The sequence below is a fragment of the Bos grunniens genome, chromosome 1, assembly GCF_055505025.1.
Source record: "Bos grunniens cultivar Pamir isolate PY7600 chromosome 1, Bosgru_T2T1.0, whole genome shotgun sequence".
NCBI classification, from domain to species: domain Eukaryota; kingdom Metazoa; phylum Chordata; class Mammalia; order Artiodactyla; family Bovidae; genus Bos; species Bos grunniens.
The window spans coordinates 111,536,342-111,551,606 of NC_141165.1; the positions used below are offsets into that span (position 1 = coordinate 111,536,342).

The 15,265-nt window shown below is 33.8% G+C and overlaps 1 protein-coding gene across 29 annotated transcripts in view; it reads left to right on the plus strand.

Annotated features, from left to right (window-relative positions):
• Positions 1 to 15,265, plus strand: part of SENP7 (SUMO specific peptidase 7) — a 185,573-nt gene that overhangs the window by 139,612 nt on the left and 30,696 nt on the right. For 28 of the 29 annotated variants that reach the window (XM_086409127.1, XM_086408931.1, XM_086408961.1 and 25 more), the window contains 4 exons: positions 421 to 578; positions 3,354 to 3,500; positions 9,860 to 9,893; positions 14,153 to 14,332. In XM_086409127.1, the coding sequence (XP_086265253.1) occupies positions 421 to 578; positions 3,354 to 3,500; positions 9,860 to 9,893; positions 14,153 to 14,332 (519 nt within the window). Of the gene's footprint in view, positions 1 to 420; positions 579 to 1,206; positions 1,282 to 3,353; positions 3,501 to 9,859; positions 9,894 to 14,152; positions 14,333 to 15,265 lie in introns of those variants that run through there. The other variant, XM_086409172.1, reaches the window with a different exon arrangement.

Sequence of the window (15,265 nt, forward strand, 5' to 3'; positions counted from 1 at the left end):
AATCTGTTCCTAAGTTATCCTAATGGCTTTATCTATTTTAAAATACCTTCTTCCTCCAGAGAGTAAGGTTGCAGATAACTGCCAAATAATAGCACTGATGTGAAAACATTGTATGCAAGTAGCATTGGAGAAGGAAATGGCAACCCACTCCAGTGTTCTTGCCTGGAGAATCCCAGGGACAGCAGAGCCTGGTGGGCTACCATCTATGGGGTCGCACAGAGTCGGACACGACTGAAGCGACTTAACAGCAGCAGTAGCAGCATAAATCAGATAATGAATGATGGGCTCCTATCGAAACTGAATAAAGTTAGATTATTCAGTTCAGTGGAATTATTAAAGATACATTGCATGAGTTAGAAAATTCTCTTTTTATATGTGATTATTGTGACACATTAAAAAAAATACATTTTTCCATTTTAGTTGTTGTTTCTAGTGATGAAGAAGGACCCACTGAACATAAAAGTTCAGAAATTCTTAAATTACAGCCTAAGCAGGATGATGCCATTTCTCATGAAAGTGAGAGTACTTCTGAACCAGTAGTGTCAGAACTACCATTGATTACTTGTGAGTCTGTACAGGTAATTTATTTCTGTCTTCTCACAGATTAACAGTGAAATATACACTATTGGCTAATGACTATTTTTTTGTTTCATCAAGCAGAATATTATGTAAAAATAACATATTTCTTAGTTTGAATTCTAAGATAACTTTTGTATTAGTTTGAGGGAAGCATATAATTGTCTTTATTTTGAAGTGAAAGGCTTAATATCATTTTTCTTTTGGTCAGTTTTATTTTTTTAGTCTAAATATTCTGACTCAAATATTCTCTTTTTGGTTTCTCATTGGACATTTAAGTACTTTATCAAAATATTTTCTAGAATGAAATGGTTTCTGGTATTTGTGTAGTTTTGTAGTACAAGGGCTACTTGGAATTATTCCTTTTCCTCACATGCTATTAAAAAAGCGTGATATAGAGGAAAGAACCTGACATCTTGAGCTATACAGAGCTGTGTTCAGATCTTGGATCTGCCATTTGGACAAGTCCCTTAACTTCTTTAAGCCTGTTTACTTATATACTAAATGAGAGTGATAACACCTATTTCACAAGATTATTTTGAGTATTAAATGAAACAACATATGAAAGCATTTAGAAAAGTGTCACAAACCTATCAGTTTGATAAGTCCTTTGTCTCTTCCTTCTTACAGAAGTGGAAGTGTGTGTTGGTTTAATGTCAGCCAGTGGTGTTTTTGACATACGTCTTAGAAGAGTATAGCTCTAAAGTAAGGTTCAAGTTATTTATTGTCAGTATTCATTCATATTATCAGCTTCTGATTTTCCTGTTTTAAAGAAATGATTGTCAGTCACTACCAGTGCAGAATTATGGTTAACTTATGTTAATTGTTTTTGAATAATGCAAAGACTGTTACTCTGTAGAGTGTGATGAAGAATTTAGTCAGTTCAATGAAAACAGTCTGATAGGTTGATTATTATTTCATGGGTGTTTCTGTTGCATTTGTTACTTCATACAGAAATCACCTCAGTAGTTGTGTTGTGAATTTTTGTTAAAATGTAGCAATTGTTGCCCATCTGGGCCAGCAGCCTACCTGATAGTGTAGCTATAAAAGTGTTGATAATGCGTTCAAAATTCTAAATGAACTGCAGTTCCCTTGGCAGCATGTAAATTAACAGTGCAGTATGAAATGATCATGTTAAAGGAAAATTATATCCCTTGTAGAGCTGACAACATATGATCACAGCCAAGCAGTAAATAACATAGAGATCTACCAAGATCTGTTAGGCAGAATATACCTCTGCACCCTTCCTTGTTTCCAGTTTTAAATGAAGTTGTTAGAAGTATGAATTGACCATTTTTAAAAGGCAGTTAGTCTTTACCAGTTGTGAGACCCAATAAGGAATTTTTTATAACTCCTCTTCTCAATTTATCACTTAAAACACACAGTTATTTGACTAATTAGAACCATCTGTAGTTGATTAGATTCCCCCTTTTTTGCTTAAGGGATAAGAAGAGTACAGTAAACAATAAAAGATGAGAATGATAAAAAATTCTGTTAAGCAGATAAATGGCATTGTGAGCTGGATTAAAAATAATGAGTAGAGCGCATGTTTGAGGTGAAGATTAATCAGCGTTTTCTAGAGGTAGGAGAGTGAATACCCATGCATAATTACTCTGCTGCTAAGTCGCTTCAGTTGTGTCCGACTCTGTGCGACCCGATAGACGGCAGCCTACCAGGCTCCCCTGTCCCTGGGATTCTCCAGGCAAGAATACTGGAGTGGGTTGCCATTTCCTTCTCCAATGCAAGAAAGTGAAAAGTGAAAGTGAAGTCGCTCAGTCGTATCCGACTCTTTGCAGCCCCAGACTGCAGCCTACCAGGCTCCTCCGTCCATGGGATTTTCCAGGCAAGAGTACTGGAGTGGGGTGCCATTGCCTTCTCCAATAATTGCTCTACTCGTGGTTTATTTGGTCATTAGCAATATCAAGGTTAAAGAGGCATAATGTGCAACAGCTATGCAAATATGGAATTGAAAAAGTCATCTGAAAGCATTGTAGAACTCAGAAGAGATCATGGAAAATTGCTGCTGTTGATACTGCCTGGTCGTCTATTATAACTTAAAAGCAGAGTTGTGAATTTTTTGAGGAGAAGTGGAATGATTTTTGAGACATAGTGCACATAGTAAATCATATAGATTTGATATATCAGTGCTTCTTAGGCAGTTATATCCCTTCTTGTGCACTAAGAATGCAATAGCTAACAGCATCATCTTGGTTTATAGAAACAATTTTATATGCTTGAAATATCCCTTGACCTGCAGATAGAAAGCTGATTTGTCTTAGTTTTGCTTCTTAGTAGCAGTGTTATTTTAAGCAAGTCACTTAACCAGTCCAAACATCTATTAGCTCTACTTATGAAATGCATAAATAAAAAAATAACTTGCCCTATGGGGTTGTTCTGGTGACTAGAAGAGATATTTAAAAATGCATGTTAAACTAAACATTATATAAATCTTAATTTATTTTTGCTGAGTTAAAAATAAATAAAGCCCATTAGGGAATACTGAATTTAAAATCATGAATTTGATACAGAGAAGGATGTATTTCTGTATTGTAGGCCCTATGGAATTAATTTAGAATTCAACTAGAGTAATTTTATCAAAGTAAATCATACTTTTTAAGGGAAAAATCTAGATAACTATTTCTTGACAGTAAGAACAGTGTAAAATCCTTCACAAACTCATTAATGATAATTTAAAGACGTATATGACTTAAAAAATCATTGTCAACATTTATATAATACTTAGCATTACATGCATTTTATAATTTTTTTGTTGTTAGACTTCATCTGAATTATGTTCATATAATCCTGTCATGGAAAACATTTCCTGTCTTATACCTAAGAATGAGATGGATCTACAACTGGATTTTATATTTACTTCTGTTTATATTGGTAAAATAAAAGGAGCTTCTAAAGGTTGTGTTACAGTAAGTATATATATTTTTTCTTTAGTTTTGCTTTTGGGCAAGGTCAATTTTCAGATTGCCTCTTTAGTGCAAATGAAAATGGAATTGATATTAGTTTATATAGGACATTTTGAATATGTTATTATATCTGTTTTGAAACATATCTTTAAATAGGAAATTTTGAAACTGTAGAGGAATGCCCTAAAATCATGTCTCTAATCTGACTATAATGAAGATTATGTATGAAAAGAATCATGTGCAACACTGATATTCTTTGGGTTCTAACACTTATTTGATGGTAAAGTAAATATTTCTTTGGAGTATAATTGATAGCAAAAAGAGTGAATCTTATTTTATTAATTTAAATTATTATAAACTGAGTTTAAATTATTGTAAATTTGGAAAACTTAGCAGTGGCCACAGGACTAGAAAAGGTCAGTTTTCATTCCAATCCCAAAGAAGGGCAATGCCAAAGATTGTTCAAATTACTGTACAATTGCTTTAATTTTACATACTAGCAAAGCAATGCTCAAAATCCTCCAAGCTAGGCTTCAATACTGTGTGAACTGAGAACTTCTAGATGTTCAAGCTGGATTTAGAAAAGGCAGAGGAGCCAGAGATCAAATTGCCAACATCTGTTGGATCATAGAAAAAGCAAAAGAATTCCAGAGAAACATCTACTTCTGCTTTATTGACAATGCTAAAGCCTTTGACTATGTGGATCACAACAAACTGTGAAAAATTCTTAAGGAGATGGAAATACCAGACCACCTGACCTGCCTCCTGAGAAATCTGTATGTAGGTCAAGAAGCAACAGTTAGAACCGGACATGGAACAACAGATTAGTTCCAAATAGGGAAAGGAGTATGTCAAGGCTGTATATTCTCACCCTGCTCATTTAACTTATATGCAGAGTGCTGTGCTTGGTTGCTCAGTTGTGTCTGACTCTTTGCGACCCCATGGACTGCAGCCCTCCAGGCTCTCCAGCAAAATACTGGCTGGATGAAGCAAGAATCTTCTGGATTCATGCTGCCAAAATCAAAATTGGAATCAAGATTGCTGTGAGAAATATCAATAACCTCAGATATGCAGATGGTACCACCCTTATGGCAGAAAGTGAAGAGGAATTAAAGAGCCTCTTGATGAAGGTGAAAGAGGATAGTGAAAAAGCTGGTTTAAAATTCAGCATTTAAAAAACTAAGATCATGGCATCTGGTCCCATCACTTCATGGTAAATAGATGGGGAAACAATGGAAACAGTGAGAGACTATTTTATTGGCCTCCCAAATCACTGCAGATGGTGATTGCAGCCATGAAATAGAAAGATGCTTGCTCCTTGGAAGAAAAGCTATGACAAACCTAGACAGCATATTAAAAAACAGATATTGCTTTGTCAACAAAGGTCCACATAGTCAAAACTATGGTTTTTCCAGTAGTCACGTGTGGATTTGAGTGCTGAAGGCTGAGTGCTGAAGAATCGATGCTTGTGAACTGTGGTATTGGAGAAGACTCTTGAGAGTCCCTTGGACTGCAAGGAGATCAAACTGGTTAATTCTAAAGGAAATCAATCCTGAATATGCATTGAAAGGATTGGTGCTGAAGCTGAAGCTTCAGTACTTTGGTCCCCTGATGTAAAGAACTGACTCATTAGAAAAGACCCTAATGCTGGGAAAGATTGAAGACAGGAGGAGAAGGGGATGACAGAGGAAGAGATCGTTGGATGGCATCACCAACTCAATGGACATGAGTTTGAGTAAGCTCTGGGAGATGGTGAAGAAGAGGGAAGCGTGGCACTCTGCAGTCTATGGGGTCGCAAAGAGTCTTAGACGACCAAGTGTCTGAACAACAGAGCTCTCCAAATTCCTAAACTTGTTACTTTAAGGATATCCAGGAATAGTTCCTCTTATTTTTCCACTTTCTTTTCAATATTAATGCCTCACATTTTATATATGAAAGCCATGCTGGATTTTGCTCAGTTCTCTATATTTTCTCACTACTTTTTTCTGCCTGTTAAAATATTTTAAGGCTTATCTGAAATACCTCCTCTTCCCGAAAACCTTTCCTGATTTCTTCTTCCTAGCCAGAATTAACTTCTCCTTTTACTGTGTACTTACAGCACTTTGTTTGTACATCTGTTGTAAGATTGATTCTTTGTGTTTTTGTTTGTATTCTTGCCTAGATCTCTCTATTAGACTTTAAGCATCTTGTGATGAGGAACCATATTTTACTCCCTCTTATACTTTACATAAATGGCTCACACTTAAATAGGCACTTATAAACATTAGTTGAATTGACTATATCAAATTATAATTCAAGTATTTTCCTAGAAGATTTAGCAATATTTCACTGTCTTATAGATAGGGTAGGGAATATAAAAATGTTAAGACATGATCTCTCCTTTCCTCTGGCTGGAGCAGTCAGGGAAGACATCACAGAGAGGACAGTATATGATTTAAGACGTGAAGTATATGTTTACTTGGTGACCATGTACCATGCACTCTATTATCCCAACAGAGTAACCGTGTACAAATTCTGGGAAGTACCCATAGTGGTAGCTTATGATATAGTTAAAATTGCTTTGATTGAAAACATCACAGCAATTCTGTTTAAAATGTATCTTCTCTGATCACTAATTTTCAGATATTAATGCTTTTGATATGCCTAGGTTGATTTTTAAAATTACTTTAAGGAATTTTGTTCACATTTTCTTAATTTTTCCCCTTACTTTTAGCTTTTTCATTTAAAACCCAGGTTTGACCAGTTTTTTCTGTAGAGTTCTTTGTAATGGCCAAAAATTAGGTAACCTAAATATGTTATAGTAACTGATTAGCTAAGGGAGAAAAATTTAACATAAATATTCCTCAGTGGGTTTTCATTAATTAGTGTATTAATTATGCTGTTATACACTCAGGTAGACTTGTTATGGGCAAAACCCAAAACCAAACAAAAAACTACAAATGAATAAAGTGAAAGTCGCTCAGTCGTGTCTGACTCTTTGCCACCCCATGGACTGTTCAATCCATGACGTTGTATAGGCCAGAATACTGTAGTGGGCAGCCTTTCCTTTCTTCAGGGAATCTTTCCAATCCAGGGATCAAACCCAGGTCTCTTGCCTTGCAGGTAGATTCTTTACCAGCTGAGCCACCAGGGAAATCCACAAATGAATAAAGGAACAATTTGAAGAATACCTATAATCTTGCTTATCCAGAGACAATTAGTATTAACTCTACATCATTCTGTATTCTCCATATTAACTGTATATCTTTAAAACCAAAGGATGTAGCATTATATATTGTTGTTTAATTGACTCTTTTGTGACCCCATGGACTGTAGCCTGCCAGACTTCTCTGGCCACGGGATTTCGCAGGGAAGAATACTGGAGTGCGTTGCTATTTCCTTCTCCAGGGGATCTTCCTGACTCAGGGACTGAACTTGCATCTCCTGCACTGGCAGGCAGATTCTTTACCACTGAGCCACCAGAGCAGTCCATTCTGCATACTGTTTTCTAACTTACCATAATCACATTAAATTAATTCACCTACCTATTTTGGAATGATTGGATTGTTCTGAATTCCTGACTGTTGGACATTGCAGTTGTCCCCAGTATTTTGCTATTACAAGTAATATAGGACTGCAGATATTCAATAAATGTCATAAAGCAGGTCTTAAACATTTGTCTCATGTCTATTGGAATGCAGACTTTAATTAAAAACAAAAAATCTTAAATGTCTGATTATAGGAATGTGGTTTAGTAAATTAAAGTAAATATATGCAGGTAAAATATATGTGTGTGAAGAAAGGTTGAGAGGAATTCTTCAAAAATTAAAACAGTTATGTTACTATGGAGGGATTTTAAGAAGTTTTAAGGTTGAAAAATATAATGAATAACATAACTATGTGCAGCACACACTTTTAATCTAGGAAATGATTCTGCTCCTCCTTCACAGTGGAATCTCTGCCTGTTACTTGAAATATCTCTGCAAGGAAGATTTTTTTCTTATCCCTTATCTATTCATTCATTAAATAGACAAGGGAAATTTATTTATATCAGTAGAGATTCATGGATATTTGTTTTAAGCCTCAGGTCATAATTCAATACTCTTTATTTTGCTGCTCAAACGTTTCCAACTTTGGTCATTGGGAGCTTTTAATTGTCTCCTGCATCCTTTTGACGTACTTCCATCATTATGTGTGTGTGTATTTGCATAAAGTTTAAATATAAAGTTTTAAAATTTAAATTACTTAAAATTAAATTTAAAAATCTAAAAAAAAAAAATGAATAACATAAAACAGGAAAAAGGTAAAAGTCTTAAAAATTTCAAGCTTTTCAAAAAACTTAATATATATTCTTGTTCAGACAGAGTTTATCATATTCTATATAACTTATAAGGTAAAGAACGTCTTATTTTTTGGGAGGGGATAGTATATTAGAGAATTAAACTTAGTCATTTTCCAGATCTTTAATGAGTATCTGCTGTGTATTGTTATGGATGCTGGAGATATTGTTCTCTGTCATGACAGTTACAGTTGAGCTGCACTAGAGAAATACCTGTAGTGGGAAACTCTTATATAAGTTAGAGCCATTATTTTAGAGTGGTACATTTAAGTTATTATTGCCTTTTTTTTTTTTAATGTTGAGAATGCTGCAGTAGAGAATGCTGCACATTTAATTTTTTAGATCTTAACTTTGTTAATAATAGGAAAAATGTTTATTAAGTATATATTAAAAAAACTGTACTGGCTGTTGTTAGAAGTTACAAAAAATCTCTTATGTTCAGCTTTATTTTTAAGTTTAAATAGATATGGTATGATTTCAGAGAACTTGGGATTACCTTATTGCCACAAGAACATCTTTCTGATTTCTTAACTAGGGATTCAGTTTTTTGCTGCATTCAGGGCTTTGGCTTTGGGAAGGTTGCATGTTGGCTTAGTCATTGAAAAAGGCAAAATGAGTATGTAATTCTTGCCAAGTTGAAAGTTTTGATAGGACAAGGTTGCTTATGGTGGGAGAATGAAACAATAATGTAGAAAGCAGCAGCCAGATATATAGATGTACTACTTCTAATTCATAATTTCATAGTAATGACTGTAAAATCTTAATAGCAAACACTTCTTATATTCATTTTCTATAGCTCATTATTTACAATTGCTAAGATATATTTTATGAGATTAATGACCCAGTGAAACATGTCAGAATTTAGCAAGGGGTGTATACACGAAATATACAGCAGTTACATGAAAGTGACATAGTAATAAGATGTATTTGACTAAATCAGATTAGATAACATACTGAATCAGATGCTAGAGTCTAATGATAATAGCTCCTCTTGATTAAGGTTCTGACCTAGAGCTGAGAGGTTCAGTAAGTTGCCTAAGTTTACCTACTTATTGTTTATAAAAAGTAGTAGGGATAAGAGAGGCAACATTTGAACCCCATTTGTCCTTTTGCTCAAATTTTGCTTTAGTGGCTAACTTACACAATGAAATGTGAGTTTTATATTTGGGAAGCTACAGCATGAAAAAAATTTTTAATTAGAAAAAAACAGAGGCATAGTAAACCTGTGGTTTCACCAAACATTGTTTGCTACTTATTTGGAACTTTGTTGGTAGTTAATTTAGGTACCCCTGTACCAACACCATTTTAAATTTTGTTTTCTGCTCACAGGCTATATCCCTGATTTGGTCAACAGTTTCATAAATGTATTGATCAAAAGGGAAACCTAACCAAGTAACAAATCAATAGGCATGAATTAATTTGACAGACTTGAAGGGACCTCTATTTTAGATGGTACACGTAAGATTTAGGTGCTCCATAACTCTTGAAAGTTTATTATAAAATCAACAATTAAGGAGATCAGATATATACAAAAGATACCTAGAGAAAATTTAGTGTCTTGGCACAGATGTAGTGGAATGAGCGGGAACCTTGCTGAATCTCAGTCAGAAGGAAATGTATAACATGAAACAAAGAAAAATGAATCCTGGGAATGTCAACAGAGATAAGAATCAAATTCTGCTTTGTAGTTAATTAACCAAAATCATTGATACTCTGAGGTCTCTTGGCAGTTCTTTTGGACTTTATCTTATTTCTTCCTTAAATATTCTGAAAACATTTTGAAAATATATTACGTATAGTCTTACTGGTTTTATAAATGAGCATATTGAAAATTAAATTCCTTGCACAGGGTTCTTAAACTTCTGTAAGACAAAGTATTTACAATGAAATATCTTCTTAGTTTAAGAGGAAAAGATTTATGACTTTTAGTACATAGACTTTGATTACTTACTTGTGGTTTAAAGAAGAACAATTTTTTGAAAAATTTGAATAGTAACACATTTTGAGTGGTAACTCCTGTTTTGCTTTTTTGTTTTTTCTTTAGTTCACAACAAAGTATATTAAGATCCCATTTCAAGGTAAGCTATCATTGTCTTATGACCTCTTTTCACTGTAATTTTGAGTATAAAACTGGTCAGCAAAAATTCTGAAGTATTTCTGCACCTAGTTTTTCATACTTTTTCCACTATAGAATTTGCGTAAATGTAAGATTAATAATGTGTTTCAACCTAACACTATTTTAGTAGCTTCCAAAGGAGTTAAAATATTTTGTAACACTTAAAATGATATATTATTTCAATGACTTAAAGTAAAATTAAGGGATAAGAAAAATAGTTTTTATAGTGAGAGTTTTGATATATAAAAATGGATGAAAATAGAAACTGTAAGTAAAGAATGAAGAAAATTTTTAGTGTTGCACACAACCATGTAAATGGCTTTGCATAGGGATTAAGAAAGAGCATTTATACCATTTGTTACCTAATGAATTAGATAAAGTACCTGTGGATTAGAAAAAGTGGATAAAGTACACTTTTATCTAATGGATTAGATAAAGTACAAAGTGGATTAGAAAATGTACCTGTAATTTGTGGAGACTGAGGTTTCTCATTCTCTTCCCAAATAAAAACCTTTCAGAATAAACAACACTAAGAGAACTAATAATAAGCAACAGAGAACAGTCTCTTTAGAGAATAAATTATGAAAAGAATGAGCAAGAAAAATATATACAGATAGCACTTCAGAAATGAACTGGGGAAGAAGAAACCTTCCCCAGACTGAAGATGAGATTGAAGTAACTTTAGTTGGACTCTTCCCATATACCATGTACAGAATCTACAACTATGTATTATTAGAATAAATTTAATGATTAGGAAGCTACTATAAGTAGTAAGAATGTATAAGGCATATGTAATATATTAGAATATGTATATATGTGTGTGTGTGTGTGTATATACACACCCTGATATTTTTAATTAGGAAATTTTAATAAGTTATTATGGAACAATGTAACATTAGCTATTTAGAAGAAACAAAGACCTGTGATTCAAAAGAAAATTTCATAAAAGATAGTGCTATAATCTGTAGATAAAGATCTATGCAACAGAGCTACCTCTCAAATTCTTTTTTTAAAATAAAGGTATAAATGACATGCAACATATTAATTTCAGATGTACAGCATGGGAGAAAATATTTGAAAATCATATATTTGATAAACAGTTCATATCCAAAATATATAAAGAATGCATACAGTTCAACATCAATGGAACAAACAATTAAAACATGGGCAGAGGACCTGAACAGACATTTTTCCAAAGAAGACATACAGATACATGAAAAGATACTCAACATCACTGATTGTCAGTGAAATGCAAATCCAGACCACAGCAAGATACCACCTCATGCAGCCAGAATGGCCATCATCAAAATGACAGCAAATAACAAGTGTTGGAAAGTGTTAGTTGCTCAGTCATGTTTGATTCTTTTTTTGCATCCCCATGGACTGTAGCTTGCCAAGCTCCTCTGTCCATGAGATTCTCTAGGCAAGAATACTGGAGTGGGTTGCCATTCCCTTCTCCAGGGGATCTTCCTGACCCAGGGATCAGACCTGGGTATCCTGCATTGCAAGCAGATTCTTTACCGTTTGAGCCACTAGGGAAGCCAAGTGTTGGAAAGGATGCAGAAAAAAGGGAAACCCTCTTGCACTGTTGGCATACATTCAGAATGTAAATTGATGCAGCCACAATGGAAAATAGTATGGAGGTTGGTCAGAAAATTAAAAATAGAACTGTGTGACCCAAAAATTTCACTTCAGGATATTTACTCTAAGAAAACAAACCACTGTTTTGAAAAAGTACATGCACCCCCAGTATTCACTGCAGCATTCGTTATTCACAGTAGCCAAGCAAACATATGTGGAAGCAACCTAAGTGTCTATTGATAGATGAATGGATAAAGAAGATGCGAGATATATGGAATATTACTCAACCATTGTAAAATGAAATCTTGCCATTTGTGACAACATGGGTGGATCTAGTGGGTACTATGCTTAGCAAAATGAGGCAGACAAAAACAAATACTGTATGATCACACTTGTATGTGGAATCTAAAAATAAAAGAGAAGCAGACTCATATATAAACAGAACAAGCATCTAGTTGCCAGAGAGGAGGGTGATGGGGAGCTGGACAAAATTAAGTGAATAAGGCAAAATAAATTTATTTAAAATAAATAAGCCCCAGAAATATAATCTCCAATATAAGGAATATGGTAAGTAATATTATAATAACTTTATAGGGAGACAGATGGTTATTAAACTTATTATGGTCATCATTTCATAATGTATGCAAAAATCAAATCATTATGTTGTAACCTGAAACTAATATTATATGTCAACTATATTTCAATTAAAAAAAAAAAAAGACATACAAAAAAAAAAAGGAGCCAGTAAGTAGTAAAAGAAGAGGGGAGGTAGGTTAGAATAAGACATGACAGGATAGAAAGAGAGCAAGTCAGGAAGGCATGCATATGGACAGGCACAGAAGAGAAATAGAAATCCAGAAAGAGAACAAGGAAAAAACCTGAAGAAATGAAATAATGGAAGAAAAGAATAGCGGAAGGAAGGAGGAAATAGGAAAGAAATAAAGAAAAAATGAATAGAATAGCTATCTTGGAAAACATTAAGATGACAAGTTAATGAGTATTTGAATGCTCATTGTAAAATCCTTTTCAAACTTTAACGTTCATCTGGATTACCTGTTTATTTTTTTATTTTTCTCTAAGTGCTGATTTTGATTCTGTATATCCAGTGTGGGGCCTGAATTCTGTATTTCCAATTGCTTCCGGGCTGATGGCAATGTTGCAAGCTGAGAATGTTGCATTTTGAGTAGCACTGTGCCAGGAAAAAACAGGGGGAGGAGTAGTAAGAGATTTATTTCAGATAGGTAAGAGTCTTGGGATTGTACTTAACTGATATTTATATTCCTAGTTCAGCTACTTGTTTTCTCACAGTTGAACCAGATGACCTCAGGACTTCTTTACACCAGTTTTGTATGTGTCTTTGAGTTACAAAATAAGGTCCTTCCAGGAGATTCTTTTCACTAAATGAAAGGGAAAAGTGTTAATTCAGAGTGATTACCTCAAAATTTTGAGCAGTAAAACCTCGGAAAATTTTAAGAGATTTCATCCTAGAAATTCCCTGGTTGCTTCGTGGTTAGGATTCTGGGCTTTTACTGCCATTCAGTTCAGTTCAGTCCAGTCGCTCAGTCATGTTCGACTCTTTGTGACCCCATGGACTGCAGCATGCCCGGCTTCCCTGTTCATCACCAACTCCCGAAGCTTGCTCACTTATGTCCATTGAGTCAGTGATGCCATCCAACTATCTCTTCCTCTGTCGTCCCCTTCTCCTTCTGCCTTCAATCTTTCCTGGCATTAGGGTCTTTTCCAGTGAGTCAGTTCTTTGCATCAGGTGGCCAAATGATTGGAGCTTCAGCTTCAGCCCTTCCAATGAATATTCAGGGTTGATTTCCTTTAGGATTGACTGGTTTGATCTCCTTGTAGTCCAAGGGATTCTCAAGAGTCTTCTCTAACACCATGGTTCTTTGGCGCTCAGCTTTCTTTATGGGTCCAACTCTCACATCCATACATGACTCCTGGAAAAACCATGGTTTTGACTAAACGGACCTTTGTTGGCAAAGTAATGTCTCTGCTTTTTAATATGCTGTCTAGGTTGGTTATAGCTTTTCTTCCAAGGAGCAGGCGTCTTTTAATTTCTTAATTTAAAATTTTAATTAAAAATAATTTAATTTTACTGCCATAGTCCAGGTTTAATCCTTGGTGGGGGAATTGAGATCCTGCAAACTGCGGTGCCTCCAAAAAAAACATTATCCTAGATCCTTCAGAAGCTCATATTACTCTTGAGAATCTTTGGATAAATGTTTTAGAAGGGAAATAGGTGTTAAGTGGCTTATGATAGCATTTGGAATCTTGGTTGATAGTATTGACCAAAATAGAATTAAATAATTTTCTTAGTTACACTGTGCTTAGTTTACTGCATTGATAAGATAGTCTGAGATCATATAATGGTGAGAGGCTAACTTCCTACTTTTTATTACCATTTAATAATTATTTAGCCCTTTCTAATTTATATGATCTTTTTTACTCTAATAATAGTGTTTAGGTATTTCAGCCAAGTTTATTGAAATGTGCTATAAATAATATTTTTTAAAAACATTGCATGTAATTCTTTTTGAAAAATATATTGTTAAAGAAGAGTCATACAGTGCATGTGTTGTATTCCTAAACAGATTAATTTATTACCTTGTTATCTTTTACTTTTTTCAGTGTCCGTGCATGAGATTTCATTGCTAGTGGATACCACACATTTAAAGAGATTTGGATTATGGAAAAATAAAGATGATGATCACAGTAAAAAAAGTCATGCTATCCTCTTTCTTTGGGTCTCCTCAAATTATCTTCAGGAGATTCAGACTCAACTAGAAAACTCTGTATTAAGCCAGCAATGTGAGTATAAAAAGATTTCTTTTAAATGTCAAGATTATCTGAGAACTCCTATAAAATAATTTTCCTCTAAAATAATTTAGTAGAATGTAATCATTTCATTGAATTGAAATTAAGTTCACTGAATTAAAAATAATTTATCCCTTGATATTATTTAAGATAAATTACTTTATTCATAATTTCTCCTTATAATTTTACTCAACCAATTAAAATTATCTTCTAAAATAAAAGCAGTACCTTACCTTTTAGTCAGTTGACATCCTTGGCTGCCTATCATAAGAGTTCTTGCCCTGATTTCATAATGAACTGTGACAGAACTAATCAGTGGCAAAGTTAAATAAAATACAGAAGTCTTTCAAGATTTTCTTTAGTTTCTAAAAAAGAAAACTTGATATACTTACTTATGTATCATTTTTTTAAGACTGGATTGAATACTTTTCCAATGTTCCTATCGGTATATATGTATCTTGAAATATTTTCCAACTTTGTTTAGTTTCCAACTCCTAAGAAGTCTGGTGTAGAATTAGTTAAATCAGATTAGTAAATTTCTTTCTTATCTCTTTAATCTCTCTACCTTTTCCCCTCCTACTGCCTTGCATATTAAAGATGTTAAGTAATGATCTGAATTTTAAATCTTTAAAATTCCTTATTTTGTTATCTTGATTGCTTCCAAATTAATTTGGGAAATTTATGATCCAATAGCAGAGGAGTTGGGAAGATGCTCAAGCCATTTATAATCATTGTGGGAGGTGAGAATGTCATTTGAAACCACTGTTGAAATGACTAATGAAAGAAGATGATTCTGAAGGAAGTGTTGGAATGAAAATTTTAATGAGCAGATTTGCTATATAGAGAAGGCTAGAGAAAAATAATTGTTTAGTCATCATTTACTTATTCACATACTCATTAACAAATTTTTTAATTAATTGTTTATTT